At 40.5% G+C, this 21,215-nt stretch overlaps 1 protein-coding gene across 2 annotated transcripts in view; it reads left to right on the top strand.

Moving 5' to 3' along the window:
• Positions 1–233: 233 nt before the first annotated feature.
• DNAI3 (dynein axonemal intermediate chain 3) overlaps positions 234–21,215 on the top strand; it is a 58,371-nt gene continuing 37,389 nt past the window's right edge. For both annotated transcript variants that reach the window (XR_016277922.1, XM_089497527.1), the window contains exons 1-5: positions 234–315; positions 1,149–1,211; positions 15,112–15,347; positions 17,441–17,482; positions 20,656–20,837. Coding sequence is in view for 1 of the 2 variants with exons in the window: in XM_089497527.1 (XP_089353653.1) it covers positions 15,128–15,347; positions 17,441–17,482; positions 20,656–20,837 (444 nt within the window). In the remaining variant the exon portion in view is untranslated. The remainder of the gene's footprint in view (positions 316–1,148; positions 1,212–15,111; positions 15,348–17,440; positions 17,483–20,655; positions 20,838–21,215) is intronic.

Raw genomic sequence — 21,215 nt, 5'->3', positions numbered from 1 at the left:
AGATCACCCTGACATCCCTCCCCATCATGCTCCCTCTTCTACTAGAGGTTATGAGAGGATTGCAGCAGTGCATGCTGGGACTTGTAGTCCACACTGCTTCACAGAGAGCAGTTCCTTAGGCTTTGGCAAAGAAGCGTCCAATAGCTGTTCAGGAGGGGCGGGCTGAGTTGGGAGAATGCTCATTGGCCGGCGGAAGTGCCACTCTGGAGTGTTTGTTGGTTGGCGCTAGCAACTGAAGGACGCCTTTCTGCAGAGAGAGAGAGAGAGAGAGAGAGAGACAGAGGGAGGAAGAGGGGAAAGTCCATTTGCAAACAGGTGAGCAATTTCTACCTGGAGGAAGGAGAGATGTACTACAGCTTTATGTGGGGCATCCTGAGTTCCCCATGGAGTAATGAGCTAGTTGCAGAGCTTCCAGAAAGGAGCATGCAAGAGGCAAAATTGTTGTTGTTGTTGTTATTGTGTGTGCCTTCAAGTCATTTCTGGCTTATGGCACCCTAAAGTGAACCTCTGGTGGGGTTTTCTTGGCAAGATTTGTTCAAAAGAGGCTTGCCATGAGGCTGAGAGAGTGTGACTTGGCCAAGGTCACCCACTGGGTTTCCATGGCCAAGCAGGGATTCGAACCCTGTTCTCCAGAGGCATAGCCTAACCCTCAAACCGCTATGGCACAGTGGGTCTCACAAGAGGAAACTCCAAATCCTAAATCTGTCCACTTCTCCCTTGATAAAACATTTTGAAGAGTATGATGCGAGCTTTGTTTCTTTCCATTATACCCATTGCTTAGAAAGGAACTTACTGGCTTAATTCCATCTTGTCCAGCACAGGTATAAACCCCCAGATGTGAAGCTGTCCAGATGTTGTTGGACTGCAGCTCCCATTATCTTCCGCCATTGGCTATTCTGGTTTGGGTTGATGGGTGATGCAGTCTAGCAACCCCTGTGCAAGAAAATGGCGGCAGTTGGTGGCTGCCATGTCATTGGAGTGGTCAATCCATTACAGGTTTTAATAACTTTTATTTATAAGGTCGTTCTTCCCAAAGGGAAGAACATCAGACATATATAGTCACTCAAGAACAAAGCAATAAAATACTATAACATATTAAAAATAATATACTAAATGTACTAAAAACAAAATCTTCTCACCTGTCTTAGGTACACTCAGCAGCTTAATCCGGACAATTGAAGTGGAAGGTCTTCAACCCTTTACAAAAGCAGGTAAGATCCTACTCCAACCAAAGATGCAAAAAAAAAAAAAAAAAAAAAGACTGTTCCACAAATGTGGAGGCTCGCAGCCTTGATAAAGCCGTATGCATTGGTGGAACCAATAATCTTTTGCCTGTAGATTTTAACTTCCTACATGGTACATAGCACGGTGTAGTGGTTTGAGCATTGGATTACAACTGGAGATCAAGGTTTGATTTCATGGTTCAGTCATGAAACCCATTGGGTGACCTTGGGCAGGTCACACTCTCTCAGGCCCAGGAGAAGGCAATGGCTAACTTCCTCTGAACAAACCTTAGGGTCAACATAAATTGGAAATTACTTGAAAGCACACCACACATATCAGTTGCCAGATACTTGGAGGGATGTTAAAGCACAGGGCCTTAAATACCAGGGGTCTTAAATACCAGTATTTAAGCTAAGCAGGATTGGGCCTGGTTTGGACTTTGGTAGAAGACCACCAGGGAATATCACAGACTTCAGCTACGGCCAGGAAAGAACTCTGCCTGAAACCATAGAGCTCAGTGCCACTCAGAGCTGACAATACTGAGCAAGATGGATGAATGGTCTGACTCAAGAGCTGTCTTATCTTATGTGCTTTGGCGGTTCTACATCAGTGGGACAATGAACTATTTAAATCTGTTTAGGAGGGAGGATCAGCACCTTGAATTTCTGGGGCCTTGAGCCCCCAGTTAAAACCAGGAGTGAATTCATTGTCCCACCTACATGGAGCCACCAACCACCAAAGCACATAAAACAAGACAGCTGCCTTCTCCTGAGTCAGACCATTAATCCATCTAGCTCAGTATTGTCAGCTCTAACTGGCACCGACCTCCATGGTTTCAGGCAGGGTTCTTTCCTGACTGTACTTAAAGGTCCCTGAAATTTCCTGGTGGTCTTCCATCAAAGTTCAAACCAGGCCCAACACTGCTTAGCTTCCAAAATTGGACAAGATAATGTGAGTTCAGGGTGGCATAGTGGTAGACATCTAAATAGCTACACTTTCTTCATCCATGCAGTGGTTCCCATCCCATTTATTTTGGACTTCAGATCCCAGAAGCCCTAGTCAACTTGGCCAACAGTCAGCAATTAGGGGTACTGAAGTCCAAAACATCTGGAGTACCAAAGGTTGGGAACCACTACACTGCACTAATTCATAAGGGGTAAACAATATGGGAGTCTTAAGATGATTTTGACTACTAGTACTACCATCTTTGACCATTGACAATGCTGGCTGGGGCTTGTGGAATTTACGATCCAATATAATACGGAAGTTATCAGATTAACTGTTGCATTATGTGAATCTAAGGCCAGGTGAGATTTGGCTTCTTTACTTTGGTTTGAGCAACAACAAAGATTATTGTTTGTTTGTTTGCTTCATTTGTATTATGCCGCCTTTCTCCCAGAAGGGATCCAAGGGGGCTCACAGGTAAAAAGCATTTCAAAAACAATACAATAAAAACATAAAACATTTAAAATAATCTAAAAACCATATAAAACCACATAAAAATATTAAAGAAGCTAAAGGGGACAACCAAGACACACACACCCTACACAAAAGCCACCCTAGATGTAAAGAGATGTTTTGTACAGAGTAAAGCAGTCCAAGTTATTTTCCTTATCTAAGGTGGAGCAGCAAACAGTGCCTTTCCCTTTGAGGCAAGATGCATAATACCTGTATCAAAGGCCAATCAAGTTATTTTGGTACTGGGGGCAGAAAATCCTACAAGATCCTGTTCCTGTCCTCCCCAATCCCTGGCTGCAAAAATAAAAGAGTAGCAAAGTAAATAAGTAATAATATGCTACCATTTCATATCACCAAAGATCAGTTGCCTGATATAGCCACCTCCTTCTGGATAATGGTGAGGCAGCATATTTCCAAGACAGTAGAATTCTTTCTCATGGCATTACCTTTTGAATAAGACAGAACTGGGAAACATCTGGACTTGGATTTCTGAAACTTTCATCTAGCCTACATAGCCAGTGCTGGTGGTAATGAAAATTGTAATCTGACAACAATTGGAGGGCCACAAGTTCCCCCATCCTGGAATAGGAAAGACTGCCTTTGACTTCATGTATGCAAGATGCAAAGGATTTTTTTTTTCTGCCACGGATCTGTGTCATCTTGTCACAGAAAGCAAGGAGCAATGAGAAGTAGAATTATCAGGGAGATTAGGAGGTCACTACAGATGATGATGGAAAATCCATACATGGCATTTGTCAGGCTTCAAGACTCATTGATCCAGTTCACCTACAACTCAGGTGGCAATCTGGCACAAACAGCAGGACAAGGAAATTACAGGACCAGTAGGGATGGTAATCTCAATAGAGGAATATAACACAAAATTACACAGTGTGTCACCTCTCTTCCTACAGCACTTGACTTGCAGTACCTGAAAATCCTGTTCAGTCCTGAAGGAAAAAAGGAGGTGAAACATTTATAGTACTGAAGTATAAGGCTTTTGGCTTGGCAGTGGTCCCTAGGGCTGATCAGACAGTCCAGAAGAAGGTCTAATGCCCAACTGTGATGCATGTGTTTAATCTTTCACAGTAGTATCATTCTTTGTCCATTGCCTTGTAAAACTGGTGATTTATAAAGGGGAAAAATATGATGTGCAAAATTTGAAATCCTATATGAACATTTTTAAGCAGTTCAGGAGCAGTTCAAAACTGCTGCCAGGTGGGCTAGGAAAGAAAGATGGACTCCTTGGGAGTTGCTCCCACTTCTGCCAAGCAGAGTGGCCTTACCATGGGAGCAAAGGACAAATGTTTTCTTGCCACCGGCCAACTGAGTCTGGAAAGACCCTCCTTTATTCTCCCTGGCTGCCTCATTGTCCTGCCCTTCTTGTCTGCCAGGCTCTTGTGCCACTGAGAACACTGTAGCTGTGTCCCCGAGACACCCCTCCATCAGACGGGAGATCTTCAGACTCTCCAGATCAGCAGTAAATTATAGAATCAGAGAACTGAAAGAGACCCCAAGGGCTATTCAATCCAACCCCCTGCTATGCAGGAAGACACAAAGCATTCCTGACAGATGGCCATCCATCTTTTTTTAAAGACCTCAAGAAGAAGACGCCACTACACTGCTAATTTGAATTCTAGACTACGAAGGATACATACTCATATGATAATTTGTTTTGCATGCGCACTACTTTGGCTTTGGAATGGGCTCTGTGTTCTTCTGTGCGTTTGATAACCATTCGCGTAATAGCGTTCATTTTAGAATTGGCCCTACTTTCTTTTCTTTTAAAATTGGGAGACATTCCTCCCGTGTGATAATGTCCTCAGTCAGAGAACATGATTGGTACATCTACAGAGCTCTAATGTCTGCAACAATGTTAGTTGGGGATAGTAGACCTGGTTGGAGATTTATATACAGTATTGTCCTTTTTTTTTTTGTAGTTATAGAAGTAATAATGAACTTCTTCTTTATAGGTATGGGGTAAGTTAATTTTTTACTATGGATCCAAGAGCCTCCCATCCAGCAAGGTTGTACCCTAGTAATGTAAATTTCCCAAGCTATGAATACACACACACACAAACCCAGAAGGCTGTGGTAATGTCCAAAATTAATTTTCTTTCAATTTGTTGTTCTGTGATCTCGGGGGGAAAACAAGTGGTCACTGCTTATCTACAAACCATGTAATCTGTAAACTGCTTTTTAGGCTACTGTCATGTGGGATCTGCCTTTGAAGAGTGTTCAAAAATTGTAGCCAGTCTAGAATTCTGTGGACAGACTGTTCACAGAGGGAGCATGTGGCAGCTTCTATTCTGTTTTATGGCATAATTGCACTTTTGAGATAGCCTTGTTAGTTTGTTTCTACATAAAATTGGACTTAAAGAAGTAGATTGATACTCATGAAAGCTCATGTTGAAATAAATCAGTTAGGCTGCATCCACAATGCAGAAATAATCCAGTTTGACACCACTTTAACTGCCCTGGCTCAATGCTAGGGTATTCTGGGAAATGTAGCCTAGTGAAACATTTAGCCTTCTCTGTTAAAGAGCTCTGGTGCCACAACAAACTGTAATTCCCAGAATTCCATAGCACTGAGCCATGGCAGTTAAAGTGGTGCCATACTGAGTTATTTCTGCAGTGCAGATGCAGCCCTAGTCGCAAAGATGCATCCTTTCCCCCTATCCCACCACTTTCCATTTTATGGACATAAATTAAAGTGGTTATGACATACAAAGCCCAAGGCTTGTAGCAAGAGGGAGATGGAAAGTGAAGATGATTGAAGTTTTACTTGGACTTAGCACCGTGAGTCCACTTTAACTGCCATGGCTAATTATTAATGAGGAAGAGCACACAAGCTAGAATCAGTTGCAGCAGTTTGCTTTTGCCAAAGCCTTCCGAATAAGGCAAGATTCGACCCCTTCCTCTTTGCTCCCTCTGCTAAGTTAATTGAGTACAAACTACTTTTGCACTTTGAACTCCATTCACCAAGAACTTGAACTCTGTTTGCAGGAACTGAAGTAAGCTGAGGATGTTAAGGAAAAAGCAACATGGGATATACAGTGTAAGAAATAAAACATGTATGTGAGAGTCAGGATGACTCAGCAAAAGCAATTAGAAGCCACACAGGTGTAAATGGTAATGTAATTAGCAAGTCCTAAATGCCAAGGACAGAAATGCAAAGTGGATAATTGAACACACCTGAGAATTGTTAAGTGGACAAGGTGAAATGATGAAATCATTAATTGTGGGATGAACCAAGAGAACCAATGAGAGTGGATGTACATGCCCACTGGGTGGAAACTGACAAGAGTGGGTGGTGTTTTCCAAGGGCTATAATAATGGCTATGAATCCCAATGTATTTTGTGGGTAGTAGTGGATAGTAGTGAGGAGTATTGTTGGATAGTTTTGGAGCTGTATATAGTAGAATAAAGTAGATCTTTTATATAAGACTACTGAGTTGTCTGGTGTCTTGGGTGAAGATACAAGAGCCAGCAGGATCCTGAAGAAGTGTGAAGACTTCTGTGGAAGCAAGAGTGAGAAGGCTTGGAGAGTTTGTCAGGGTCTTCAGCCTATTCTCTGTAACTCTGCTGCTTTAGAGCAAAGCTTTAACCACTGGCCAAAACTGGTCAGCGCCGGTGCGTAACAAGGTGGTGAGTTCGAGCCAGAGGTGAAGAGCTACAACTCCCATCATCCCTGACAGAGGACACAGGGAGAAAGTGGGAGGAGGGAAACAGGGCATTTTAAAAACAGCTGAAAAGAAGAGGCATTATTCCATACTGTCTCTGTGTAATCAGGAGAACTGCAAGTTCATGACTCTTACAAGCTTAACTCCTGGCCAAGGTCTAACCCAAAACACAAGCTACCTGGGTTATCAAAATAAATAAATAAATAAATAAATACTACTCTAGACCAGTGGTTCCCAACCTTCCTAATGCTGCGACCCTTTAATACAGTTCCTCATGTTGTGGTGACCCAAACCCTTGAAATTATTTTCATTGCTACTTCATCACTGTAATTCAGGGGTAGGCAACCTGCGGCCCGCGGGCCGGATGCGGCCCGGCGAGGCCTTGGGACCGGCTCCAGCCCGGTCCTGCTGCCGATTGCCGCCGGGGCCTTTGGGGGGCAATTGTCTATAGAAGCCTCAGAAACATGCATTTATATTAACATTTTTTAAAAAATCAGCAAATTTTTTCACATGTCCTCCATTTTTTTAAAAAAAGTGTCTTCCATTTGAAAATTTTGTCCTACATTTGTCCTGGTTTATTTATATATTTAATTTTTTTAAAAAATTATTTAATTATTTGTTTTTTGGCTTCGGCCCCCCAGTTGTCTGAAGGACAGCAACCCGGCCCCCGGCTCAAAAAGATTGCCTACCCCTGCTGTAATTAAATAGGTGTTTTCCAATGGCCTTAGGCGACCCCCATGAAAGGGTCATTCGACCCCCAAAGGGGTCCCGACCCACAGGTTGGGAACCACTGCTCTAGACCATCTGTTAGAGAGCCAGTGTGGTGTAGTAGTTTGAATGTTGAACTATAACTTTGGTGACCAGGGTTCAATTCCTGCTCGGCCATAAAACCCACTGGGTGACTTTGGGCAAGTCACATGCTCTCAGACTCAAGGGAAGACAATGGAAAACCTCCTCTGAACAAGTCTTGTCAAGAAAACCCAATGATAGGGTCACCATACGTCTGAAACAACTTGATGGCATGTAACAACAACAAAGACCATCTATTAACTGCCATTCCACTTCCCCAGAAATACAATAAACCAAATATCTTCCGCAGTTCCTATCATTCTAGCAGCTATCACTTAGCCCAGGATTGAGAAATCTCTGACCATTCAAAGGCTGATGGGTATTAGGCTAATGTATGTCTGAAGACATTTACTAGCCTGGCTAGAGCTGACATAAATGGGAATTCAATAATATCCAGAGGGCAATAGGTTCCCCAGCCTCACTTTAGTTCTCCTATTTCTTATTAAATGCTTTGAAGCTTTCTAGCATCCACTCTTCTAGTATTCTCTATGCAATGACTCTGATATTAACATTCACTTGGGCCTGCCACCATCCAGGCTTGCTTGGTGAGGACACGAGAGAGAGAGAGAGAGCCTTCTTGGTGGCTGCTCCCACCTTCTGGAACTCCCTTCCATGGAAGGCTAGCCTGGCCCCCTTCATTGCTTTCCATTTGCTGGCAGGCAAAGACCTTTTTCTTTAAGCAGGCTTTTAAAGGGGTCAGCAGAGAAAACTGTGTTTCATTCCCCCCCCCCAACTTTTATATGTTTTTAAATGATTTTATATTTTTAATGTGGATTTTCAATTGTTTTTTTTTTTTAATTATGGAGGTTTCTTTAAACTGACTTTTGGGGGGACCACCTTAATAGAAAGGTGACATAGAAATTAAATAATGAAACTTAAATCTCTGCTCGTACCTACAAAACCTCATTAAAACTGGCATTCAGTCCTGTTTTTTGGTAATAGTTTTTTTAAAAACAGTGCAGAAGGGATGTAAGAAAAATGCCTTGGTGGGTCACTTAACAAAGCACAGGAATTTAAGCAGGAAGGGTAACTGCCAAAGATTGGGGAGCCCACTATTCCTGTGCTTCATCCCCAATTATTTATTTCTTCATATTTTAATGTAGGATGATTCCATGCCATCTGTTCGGTTGGGAATAATTTTGCTATGGTTTTGTTCCTTTCTAACCTGTTTTAGGCCCAAAAGGGACTTTTTTCAAAGGAGGGCATGGGGCATTTATAATTAAAAATAAAATTTAAAAACCCAAGGAGGTTGTTAGGGGCTCTTGGGGGTCTTGGTTATTATACTGAAGTGGAAGTAGTTATGCAAAACAGAAAAAAAATTGTTAGTAGGTGTTTATGGCCCTCAGGAGAAAAAAGAAAAGTTTGAAATGATTACTTTGTGTTATGGAAGTGTTTGGAGTGGGGGATAAATTTCTGGAGCTATATATCAGAAACAACATGCAAGATTGAATATAAATGGGGAAAGAACTGATTTGATAAATATCTCTAAAAACCTGAATTTATCATTGTTGGGTAGGATTGCTGTGCTAAAAATGAATATTCTGCCAAAATTTCTTTTTCTGTTCCAGACAATTCCAATTATTAAAAAGGAATTGCCTTTCAAAGAATGGCAAAGAGGGATTTCGAAATTTGTGTGGAAGGGGAGGAAAGCGAGGATAAAAATGAAGTATCTTGAAGATGCTAAAGAGAGGGGTGGGCTTGCCATGCCAAATCTCAAGCTGTATTTTGAAGCAGCGTGTTTGACTTGGATAAAGGATTGGCTCATTCTAAAAGATGAAGAACTACTGAATCTGGAAAGTATGAACCTGAGATTTGGCTGGCACACCTACCTATTTTACGATAAGGTCAAAGCAAACCAAGACTTTAACAATCATTTTGTAAGAAATATAAAAAGCTGATTTGTACAAAAATTCCCCTCTGGGTATCTGCTCATGAGGCTTTTTTCAAATATAATCCAAAAAAGGATGAAAACTGGCTCACTTATAAAGATCTAACTCAAATAGAGGGAACGAATTGCAGGATAAGAACATGTCAAGAGCTCAATGAACAGGATTATGAAGTTTCATGGGTTTTTTATAGACAGCTGAGAGAGCGTTTCCTTATGGATAATAAACAATATGGTATTGGGAATTCTGAATCACAGCTAGAAGAAGAGTTAATGTCAAATAAGAAAGCTTTATTAGCAAGATTGTACAGTTGTATCTTAAAGATTTACACAGAGCAAGAAATTATTAAGGAAAATATGATTAGATGGTTCCAGAATTTTGGTTTTGTAATTGAATTAGATGAGTAGGAATATACCTGGAGAAAAAGATTGAATTATACCTGTAGTCAAAATATTAAAGAAAACTATTATGAGATTTTTTTTCCCGTCAGTATTTAACCCCAGAGAAAATAAGTAAAATATATAATAATTCTTGTAATGTATGTTGGAAGTGTGAAAAGGAACGGGGCTCATTGTATCATATGTGGTGGACATGTGGGAAAGCGAAACAATTCTGGAAATTGATTTTTATTTATTTTTTTAAAATTAACAAAGTTATATCTGTATCTCTCAAGCTCTCACCTGAAATCTTTTTGCTTAATATAATAGAACAATCTTCAGGGGGGGGGGGAAAGTATAGTAAAATATTATTTTATATGTTATCAGCTGTAAGAATAGTGTATGTTCAAAGATAGAGGTCAAAAGAAATACCTTTGAAAGAAGACTGGACATTTAAACTAATGGATATGATGGAATTGGATAAACTCTCAAGAGGAATCAGGAATGAACTCTTGAATTTGGATAAAGAAGATTGGAATATCTCCAAAAATGCTGAGGGAATAATGCAACTTTGGGGACGGATTTAAACTAATTGGAGACATTTTGTTTTATCCACAGAGTTATAACAGTTGAGAATCAGAAATAGGAAGAGAGGTACAAACTCCAGCGATGTTTCGTTCATTTTATTTAAGGCGATTTTGTATTATTTATCTAACCTAGATGAGGCTTGTTTGAGTAAATAATCACTGTACTAAAATAAGCTGAACTACAAACATGCATTTACTAATAGATAATTGAAAGAAAACGAGATAGATATAAGAGTTAGTTTTGATAGTTTGGAAGTAACAAATGCAGAATGTGAGAATTTTGTCTTTGTTATTGTATTTATTGTTTGTGATATTGTTATGTATCTTATGTGGGGGAAATTTTAATTTTTAAATAAAAATATCCCACTCCTGATTTAAATTAAAAGGAAGACTCTTTTTGCTACACCTGCCATCCTCAATCTAATGTCCTCCAGGCAGCATGGATATAATTCTCATCAGCTATAGCCAGCAGGGCCTGCAATGAGACTTGATGGGAATTATAGTCCAAATAGCTGAAGGGCAATAGACTGGAGAAGGATGGTTGAGATTTCCATATAATAATTGGAAAGCTGCATGTATTCTGAAGAAGCAAGGATCTTTCCATGAAGCTCCTGTGACATTTCTGCTTTTGGGGTTATGTATATTTTTTTAAAAATAAAAAGCTTCATGTTCTGCCCCTGTGTATTTTGATGATTCAGTTCTTTTGCCTCAAATAAATTACAGCTTTTAATGGGTACTGCACATAAACATGACATTTAAATTGTTCAGTCTGGTCACCAATTAATCACTTTTCTTTCTTGATACAGACAGCACCTGAGTCTTTGCTGATAACTAATTAACTTTTCCCCCTTGAGCACATAGCAACATAAGAGTTCAGTTTTGTTAACATTAAATATTTCAGCCCATTAGATAATTAGAAGAACACACTGCTCTCACACTGTTTTTGCTACTTTGTGGTCTAAATTAATATAGCTTATGAAATACAAAGTTAATAGCCACTCTCTAACATTTGCTTTTGCAAGGTATATTTAAACATTATTTTGTTTATTCCAGTTACAAGTTGAGCCAGTGTGGTGTAGTGGTTTGTGCATTGGATTTGGAATCGAGACCAGGGTTCGAACCCTGCTCAACTTCAGAGGTTGGCAATGGCAAATCCTCTGTGATGAAACTTGCCATGAAAAACCCATGATAGGGTCGCCATAAATTGGAAATGACTTGAAGGCACACAACAACAAACATAGGTTCATTAAATACACAAATGAATCTGCCCTAGTGTTAATAAATGGTGGGGCAAACAGCTACCTTTTGTTCAAATAATGGTTTAATACAGTGGACCCTTGTTATACACTGGGGTGTGGTTCCAAGTTCGGCTGTGTATAACAAAATCCGTGGATGCTCAAGTCCCATTAAATATAATGACATAGCAAAATGGTGTCCCTTATAAAAAATGGAAAATCAAGGTTTGATATTTGAAATGTATACTTTTTTGAAACATTTTCAAACCATGTACGCTTGAATCCATCTATCGAAAATCCATGTATAAGAAGGGCTGACTGTGTAAGTTATTTTTCAATTGCCAGCAGTGATAACTATCAGGACTGAGCCTTTCCACTCCATATAGAGAACTCAGGAGAGTTCTCTCAACCTGGAGACGTTAGCCCCGCGCGATCGCCTTGTGGCGCAGGACATGGAGGTGCAAGTCCCAACATGGAGACAGAAACCCCGCATGATGGCCTGGGTGCCCTGGAGGAGGAGTAGGGGCAGGTCCCAATCTGCAGAGGGAAGCCCCACGCAATGACTTGGAGTCACTGGAGGAGGAGGAGGACGAGGCAAGAGTCCCAACGTGAAGGCGGAAGCCCTCATGCTGGCCTGGCAGCGGAGGAAGAGGAGGTGTGAGTCCCAACCTGAAGACGGAAGCCCTGCACTGTTTACTGGCAGGAGTGGAAGTGCAAGAGTTGTAGGGGTGATTCCTAGCATGGCGACGGAAACCACGCCCAATGGCCTGGCCGCGCTGGAGGAGGAGGAGGGACAAGTCCCAGTATTGAGACAGAACCCCATATGATGGCCTGGCTGCACTGAAGAAGGAGGAGGGGGGGCAAGTCCCAACATGGAGACGGAAGTCCCGTGCTGTGGCCTGGTGGTGCAGGAGGAGGAGGGGCGAGCCCCACCTGGAGACAGAAGCTCTGTGCAATGGCCTGGTTGTGCTAGAGGAGGAGGAAGAGGAGGGCTGGGTCCCAACCTGGAGACGGAGGCCCCACACAATGGCCTGGTGGTCATGGAGGAAGAGGAGGAGGAGGGGCAAGTCCTAACCTGGAGATGGAAGCCCCACACAGTGGCCTGCCTGCACTGAAAGAGGAGTTGGAGGAGGGGCGAGTGCCAACCTGGGTACAGAAGGCCCACCCGATGGCCTGGCTGCGCAGGAGGATGAGGAGGACGAGTCACATCCTCGAGATGGAAGCCCCAAGCGATGGCCTGGCTGCGCAGGAGGAGGAGGACGAGTCACATCCTGGAGATGGAAGCCCCAAGCGATGGCCTGGCTGTTCTGGAGGAGGAGGAGGAGGAAGAGGGCCTTCTATTTTAATGTCATTTCCTCTTTGTTAATGCTGAACTGGCAAACAGGCTATTCTCAGAAAGGATAACGGAGAAAATGAAAGGGTGGTGGCTGGTAGGGAGTAGAAAATGACTAAATGGTCCGTTTCAATCCTCAAATCTTTGCTAATTTAGAATTAAATAACACTTGAGTATAAGTATACTTAGCATATGACAGTATAGACAAATATTAAAATGGAGTGGTGGTTAAACAAAGAATGTAGCATTATATTAATTGCAGAGTTTGCAACATTTAGCTTTTGGACTACTAAACCACTAAAACCTTTCAGCCAGTACAGCCACTGAGGGGCTCTGCAGACCGGCAGTTCGGGTCAGGTTGGGGATGGAATTGGGGCATAGCGTCTCCACGATGCAATCCCAGCCTCGCCCCCCAAGGTGGCATGATGCCACGCAATGCACTGCATGACATCATGGTGCTGCGTAGATACGACACAGTGCCGAATGAGCAATGCCAAGCTGCGGCAGTGCAGCTATCATGCCCTTTGCAGGGCGCAAAAAGGAAACACTTTTTGCAGCTCCTTTTTGTACGCTGCACAGGTCAGATTGCGGCTGCGGTGTGAGGTTGCCGCAGCCCCGATTTGGTTGTAATAGGGTTGACTCCAGGCCGTCCCTTCGGGGCTGTGTATACAGCCCCTGAATTATAAGCATAATTTGAAACCACAATGTTAATTCAGATTCTAACTAGCAGTGCAAGAGCAACATCCAAGCAGCACAAATTGATTTGAAGGTGGAAGAGATCCTTGTTTCAGTTTCTCTTTTTCTGTTCTTCACATCTGCCCTGCTTATCCTGTAATAGTTATCCTGAAAGGTAATATCTTGCTCCTCATCTTCATTTTATATGAACTACCACTACTGATGGACTGCAATAATTTGCCACTGATTAAGTTGATTACATTTCAGACCTATAGGCGGATGTAGAAATAACCCTCAGTAAGTCCAATGGTTGTTACCTGGTATCCTTCACTGATTCTGTGCTCTTCAAAATTTTACCTGCACTCTAAAATGAAAGAATGAAGTTACTGGATGTTGGGGAATAGATAGGTTAAAGGTGATCTGTTTGATATTTAGCTATTTAAGGAATTTTCTGCCTTACTTGGTAAATTCTTGTTCTAAAAATAGCTCTGTGATTAATCCCTGAAACCTCAGTGTTTCTTCTGTTCATGTGACTTAAATATATGAGTGATTTGACAGAACGAAAGCATATTTTCCATTTGTTACTCCCTTCACCCTGTTTCTGACTGAACTACTTAGCAACAGTGCTTTTTATCATCAGTTATTTGATATTCGGTTCAAGACTGTTGGACACCCTTTGCATTTCTTCCATATTTTGAAAGAAGTGAGCATATGCTTGAATCTCTCCCTGTGAAATTGGTTTTAGGATTTAAGATTGGTTGGATGCACATCCAGTATCTCTTGTTATCCACTTGTCCATGGGTATAATTTCTTTAAAACCATTAGTTTGCGACATGGGAAACTTTGAAAAGAATTTGTGATTTATTCAAATAATGAAGCTTTACTTAATGTGTGCTGTGATGTAGATCATTTTCCACATGATGGTGCTGGAGTTATTTTTTAAAACTTCTTTTTCCCATCCCTCATCCTTATGCACAACTGTCAAGCAGAGGAGCAGTGATTTCTGTCATTGATACCATCTTCAACTGAAGCTTTTAAACAATATAAAATGAGTGCAATGAAAATACTCCTCGCTATTTAGCTATTATTAGTGCTGAAGTACTTTGGGAAATGCCTTTTATGTTTCAAAGGTGGAGCAAGGATTATAAAGCAGAAATTAGTATGTGATAGCTCACAAGAAAATAGGGTTCAGCAAACTATACCATGGCTTATTGTGACGTGACCACAGCCATTGTATATATATCTTCAAAAGGGGAAGTTTGTGAATGCATACAATATTCTACATATTCATTGTTTTTGTTTAGCAGTAGATACTATAAGCCTCTCCATCCTCTTTTTTCTTCATTCCCCCTCCGTCGCCATTTCAGATTAGAGAACTGTAGAAGTAACCCAAGTTGGGATTGTGATATATCCAATAGTGTCAGTAAAACAGCATGCTCTCCAAAGACATCTCGTTCAGGATACCTTGCAGAGTTGCAAAGGTGCTCTTGAATAATGCCTAAGGGCCATTCTTAAATCAAGTTTTATAAATTTGTATCTTTGATATCTTTGCAAGGATTTCTGGGATGCACTTTCTTGGATGCCACAATGGATATCCTTGGGGCAGCAAAATGACTTGTGTCAACAAGATTGTACCAAAAGGACAAATAATGATTATAGTCAGAGTGAGATAAGGGATCTCTCTCTCTCTCTCTCTCTCATTATAACAAATTGCAATTAAATTCCAATTCCAATTAAAGAGGATTGTTGAAAAAATATCACTTGGATTCTAGCTGGTTTGACTAACATTTTGTTGTCTGTTTTTCAGATAAAAAATATTCAAAATGGCTGAAAGTCCAGCAACTCCTGAACCTGAATCCCTTACCTCACCTGCTGTTAGCTCAGCAAAAAAAGGCAAAGGTAAAGGTAAAGGAACACCCAAGGCTAAGAAGAGTCCTAAAGGATCACCTAAAGGATCGCCTAAAGGATCGCCTAAAGGATCGCCTAAAGGATCACCTAAAGGATCACGTAAAGGATCACCCAAAACAAAGCAAAAATCTGCTAGTGAGTATCAGGCTATAGAGGGCAGGGGAGGGAAACAATTTGTTTGAATGTATTATTATTATTATAGTTTATTTATAAAGTGCTATAAATTTGTATAGCACTGTACATACTGAGTATACAAAAATTAAAACAAAACAAAAATTAAAAACCTACCTAAGAAAGCAAAATAATAACATTAAAACATATCTTCAAATACAACAAAGAAAAATACATACTGTAGATGTAAATGACAAATGATGATATCCAAGCAATGGTTTTCTTATTGAAGTTGTTGAACATTTTCGTGCAGATTTCTTCCTTTAAAAGTTGCCGTAGAAAAGGGGAGGGGGGCTTTATGAAGTGGACTGAATTTTGAGACTCTTGGGCAGAAAGAAGGTTGTGGAAGAAGACTTTCCCACCACGCTCTTTCCTCTATATCCTCTTGTGCCTCTTCTAAAACTACATACCTCCCTCCCCAATTTAAGCATCCGCAGATAGCAAGCCCCATTGCCATTAGTGCCTGTGTGTGCATGTGACCATTGAAAACCATGGGACTTGAAGTCTTGCAAGTTTTTTCATCTGCAGAGGAGTCCAGAATGGGAGCCCCATGGGTACTAAGGGCCATTGTACTTCCAAGGTTTAGGGAAAGGTTCAGGAAAGACACAGGTACTGCTGGCTGATGGGGCTGGCCAAACTTGGGTGACTACAGAGGTCATGTAAGATAGCTTAATGTGATTAGGGACATTTTCTGACTCTCCCAACAGCCCATCATGACCCATCTCATACCTTTTGAGACGGTCCCCAATCCTCACATACAGTTTTTTGGAGGAAAGTTCAAGGGACGCAAGTGGAAAGAGGCTAGCTAACAAGTGTCCTACCTCTCACTTGTTGGGCTCAAAATTTAACAGCTTGTGGAGAAGAATAAAAATAATTTTGAAAATTGTAAATATAATTGCCAACATCATAATGTTAAGGAGCAAACACGGTATAGTGGTTTGAATGTTGGACTATGACTCTGAAGATCAGGTTTGATTTCCCAGTCATGGAAACCCATTGGATGCCATTTAGTGAATCACACACTCTCCACCCCAGAAAACCCCCTGACAGATCTGTCTTAGGGTCACCATGAGTCGAAAACAACTTGAAGGCACACAACACCAACAATCAAAATGTCATTCTCTGCTTTGGGCACATTTAGAATGTTGTGTATCTGGCCGACATTACCCTGTTAGCCCATTGATAATGAGGCCCCACTGTATCTTCCAAATAATTTTTAAGAGACATATTGTCAGGAAATGTCTTTCAAGTTTTATGGCATTCTCTTATCTATTTTAAGTTTCATTTCTCTCAGAAAGGTAAAAGTACAGTTGTCCCTCCTTATCCACTGATTTTTTTATCCATGGATTCAAGCATCCATGGCTTGAAGATACTCAAAAATTATAAATTCCAAATAGCAAACCTTGATTTTCCGTTTTTTATAAGAGACATCATTTTGCTGTGCTATTATATTTAATGGGACTTGAGCATCCTTGAATTTTGTTATCCACAGGGTTCCTGGAACCAAACCCCAGTGGATGTATTAAAAGATTAATGAGTTGCTCAGCAAGAAATGTAATAAGCATCAACATCATAACAAATAGCAACATCTTATTTTTCAAACACTGGAATGAATAACAGGAATTAATTGTCCTCTTTTTTCCAAAAGTAATTTTCCAACACCTGTCTCAGATTTAAAAAATTCCAGTCATTGTTTCTAGTTTAAGAAATATAGATATATATATAGATAGATCTAACACAAACAAGCAAAAGGGATGGGGCAGGAAAAGGAAAATGACCAAACTTATCCCGTGTCACATGTGTAATCTCTGAATCTCTAAATACCAGATGCTGTGAGATTAGAAAAATGGGTGGGACCTTTGATTGATAGATAGATAGATAGATAGATAGATAGATAGATAGATAGCACTGTAGATTTACACAGCACTGCACATACAAACAATAAAATAGACCCAGAGGCATTTAAGTGATCACTGCTGATGGTGCAGGACAATGTTTACTGATTCTGCTGGGTTTTTTTTCCTGTTCTTATTTGAGACCACTTTCTCTCATTTCAGCCAGAAAAGAAGAGGAAGCTGATCTCTCTATGGCAAGCATGGGTAAGTTCTACAGAGGAAAACAGATATTGAAGAATAACTAGTGGGGAGATGGCATTCCTGTTCTCTGGCTGCAGGAGAAGGGCCATGAAGTTAATAAAACAAAACACGAAAGCATTTTACAGTATGGTGTAGTGGTTTGAATGTTAAACTAGGACTCCGGAAGACCAGGATTCAAATCCTCACTATTCCATGGAAGCCCACTGGATGATCCTGGACAAGTTGCACTCTCTCAGCCTCAGAGGAATGCAATGTCAAACCTACTCTAAGTAAATCTTAACAAGAACTCCCTATAAGGTTTCCATAATTCAGAGTCTATTTGAAGGCACATAACAACAACAACAACAACAACAACAACAACAACAACAAGCAGCTTGCCAGTACTGGCAAGGATTACTAGTTACTGTTTACTGAAATTCATAGATCCTGTGATGTGAAGGGCAGACAACAGAAGAGTGTGAGATGCAGGTTGGGAGGGGTCATGAAGCAGTTGGTAGAATGTGTTAATATCACTACCCCTTAATCTATGCATTAGCGTTAGGCAGAAATGCATAAACCAGTGGTGCTGCTCACAGTGTGTTTGTGGGCATATTCTGCTTTAAAAGCAAAAAATTCATCTTTTGGGATCCTTGTGGCCAGATTTCTGGGCCTGTCAGGTATCTCCCATTCCCTTGTAGAGTTCAGTGAATAACTGTAGTACAGCGAGTACAATGGAAGGCCAGAAATGAAAAGGGCTTAAAGGATAAACATGGGATTTATCAAATGTAACATATTACATGATAGATGTTTGCTGAGGGATTTAGATTCCTGGATGAGAAAGATTAAAATAGGATTTATTGTTTTATCAGTTCTAAAACAGGATTTGAGTGAGTGGAGACACTCCTGAAGCATGTGTACCTAAGCTGATCAGTATTCTCAAATTTAGAATTAATTCCGCTTCATAAATAGCTCCAAATATGCTTGCCCTTGTCATCTAACCTAACATGGTATTTCACCCAGAGCTATTGAAGCCTTATTGTTGTTAACTGCCCTTGAGTCATCCCCTGATTCATGACAATCCTGTGTATGAGACATCTCCAAGACTCCCTATTCTCCACTGCTTTACTTAGTTGCTATAATTTCATGCCTGTGACCTCCCTGATTGAATCTATCCATGTGGCGTGTGGTCTTCTGCTCTTTCTGCTGCCTTCTACCTTTCCCAGCATTATTGTCTTTTCCAATGAATCATGCTTTCTCATGAAGTGGCAAAAGTATGACAGGCTCAATTTGATCATCTTGGCTTCTAGGGATATTTCTGGTTTTATCTGCTCAAGGACTCATTTCTTTGTCCTCTTGGCTATCCGTGATAACCTCAACACTCTTCTCTAGCATCACATCTCAAATGTGTTTTCCTCTTATCTACCCTCTTCACTGTCCAGCTCTTGCATCCGTACATAGTGTAATGGGGAATACAATGGCTTGGACGATTTTTATTTTGGTGTCCAGTTGTATATTTTTGCTGTATTATCATGTCTAGTTCCTTCATAGCTGCCTTTCCCATTCCTAGTCTTCTGAAGAAGAAGGTGTTTTAATTTGTAATTCATCCCCAATAGGTGGCCCATCATCTATGACTGGGCAATGGACCGCATATGAGCTTTTCATTCTGCATCTGGAGCTGCTTCCATTCAACAGAATGGAGGGCCAGCCAGGAGTAACCAAGGGAAAAGGAGGCCAGTCTTTCGCAACTCTTAATAGTTGGTTAGAAGAGAGAATTTCAGCAGGTCTAGTTTGCATGACAACATATCTCTCTTGAAATGTCCTTCTCTGTGCAAGTTCTGTGGATATCCTAAACCTAGCATGTACAAGCTCATTACAGTCCATGCAAGACGCAAGATCAGGAGTGCTTGGGAAATTAAAAACCCACTAAGCACTTGTTCTATAGAACTGGCACCTGCACCACCTGCACTTGGTTCTATAGAACATGTGCTCTAGCTGTAACTTTTCCAGGATAAAATCTTATTGGTGTTTTGCACATTATTTGTAAAAGAAAAAAGAGGAAGAATGAACTATTCAGGCCATGTAGCATTTTTTAATGTTTCCAGGTTTCATGACGAGTCCATTCTCTCCACACATCAATAGTGCTTGTACATCTTCCACGTCTCTCCTTCTGTGCAAAACCCCCTTCAGTATACCAAAGATTCCCAGGAGATCAGGAGATATAATCCCTCCAGAAGCTTTCCTACTGAAGATCAACTGAAGTGAACAGACCCTAACTGGGATTCATTTCAAATGCTTTTCCTTTATAATATCTTTAAGATGCATCTTAATGTCTTTAAGATGCTTTAGCATCACAAAAGCCAATGGATGTAATAAAAGACAACAACATGGCCTTGTGTGTAAATCAAAAGTACAATGAAGCTATACTCTTTTAATTTACAACTGAAACATCAGGAAAGATGGGCAGGATGTTCTACAATCTAGGTGACCACAACTGTTTCTCTTCCAACCATCCAGTAAATAGCACCCTTGATGGTGATAAGTATAGGGTTGGATACAATGTCTTTGTCCTCTTCCTAAAAGGGACATAAGTTCATGGGTGAAATTCTACTTACGGAAGAAGCAGGAGCAAAAATATCTTTCTGTGAATGGAACAAAAATACTGTTTTTTGTAAATTGCACCATTGCTGCTACTTGCCAGATTTTTACTAAGATTGCCACAAACATTCAGCATAGTGATTAAATTCCAACTGGTTGCATACAGCCAATTCATTGTGAATTCTAAATTATAGCTCTTATTCTTCCATTAGATTATATTAAAGAATTGTCCTATAATTTAGTTGTCCAAGATCTCTTTGCCTATCATTTAATTAATCTGTGAGAGAATTCCATCAGAGTATAGCATTCTTCTTGAGCATAAGACGAACCTCATCAAATTACCAGGTGATTTTCTTGAAAGGGGTTTTGTTGTAGGCAGTGTATATCAAATATCAAAAAATATATGTAACAGAATTAATAAGGTAATGCTAAGGGGGGAAATCTGTCATGATTTAATATTAATAATTGTTTTAGTTGTGAGATTGCAAACTTCTCCAATTATTCCTGCAAAAATGCTTTGAAGATTTTAGACTGCATGTGACATTGTGCTTGTAACACTGGGCATCTTTATGAAAACGTTTTTATATTACTTACATTGTTAGGCCACCCAGAAATATTCCCGCTGGTCCTTACTGAAAAAACACAGGAAATATTTAATTGCCGTGCTGATGTAGACGTCACAGCTGAAAATCCTCATAAACTTGTGAAAAAAGAGGACATCATTAATGATATGAAGACAAGAGCTGCAATTTCTGACTTCCATCCGATCAAGAAAATTATCTTAGTGAGTTACCCTTTCAGAGCATGCTGTACTTTGCCCTCCCTCCCCCAGAACTCAATAGCCTATTGCTTACTTAAATTCATTTAACTTGAGGTATATAATGTAACTCCTTTGACTGAGGGCCCTTTGAAAACTGATAACCCAAAAATGCTGATAAAGAGGAGGTATAAACTTTTATGTAATGCAGAAGAGAAAAATACATTTTATTACTGTGTGGAAAATGGAGTTTCTTGTATGATTATTACAAATCCGTAGGAAAATATGACCAGTTTTAAGTACTTGAGAGTGCTTGGCGTAGATCGCAGATATAATGAGTGTCATTATGGTTGGTAAGACTTCAAGATGGAAGAAAATTAGCTTCTCTCTGTAAAGTGGAAGTTA

Source organism: Sceloporus occidentalis, unplaced genomic scaffold (genome assembly GCF_023333645.1).
Source record: "Sceloporus occidentalis isolate IW3139 unplaced genomic scaffold, rSceOcc1.0.p SCAF_104, whole genome shotgun sequence".
Lineage (NCBI taxonomy): Eukaryota > Metazoa > Chordata > Lepidosauria > Squamata > Phrynosomatidae > Sceloporus > Sceloporus occidentalis.
Note: the sequence above shows the minus strand (reverse complement) of the source record. Positions and strands in the feature narration are given on the sequence as shown.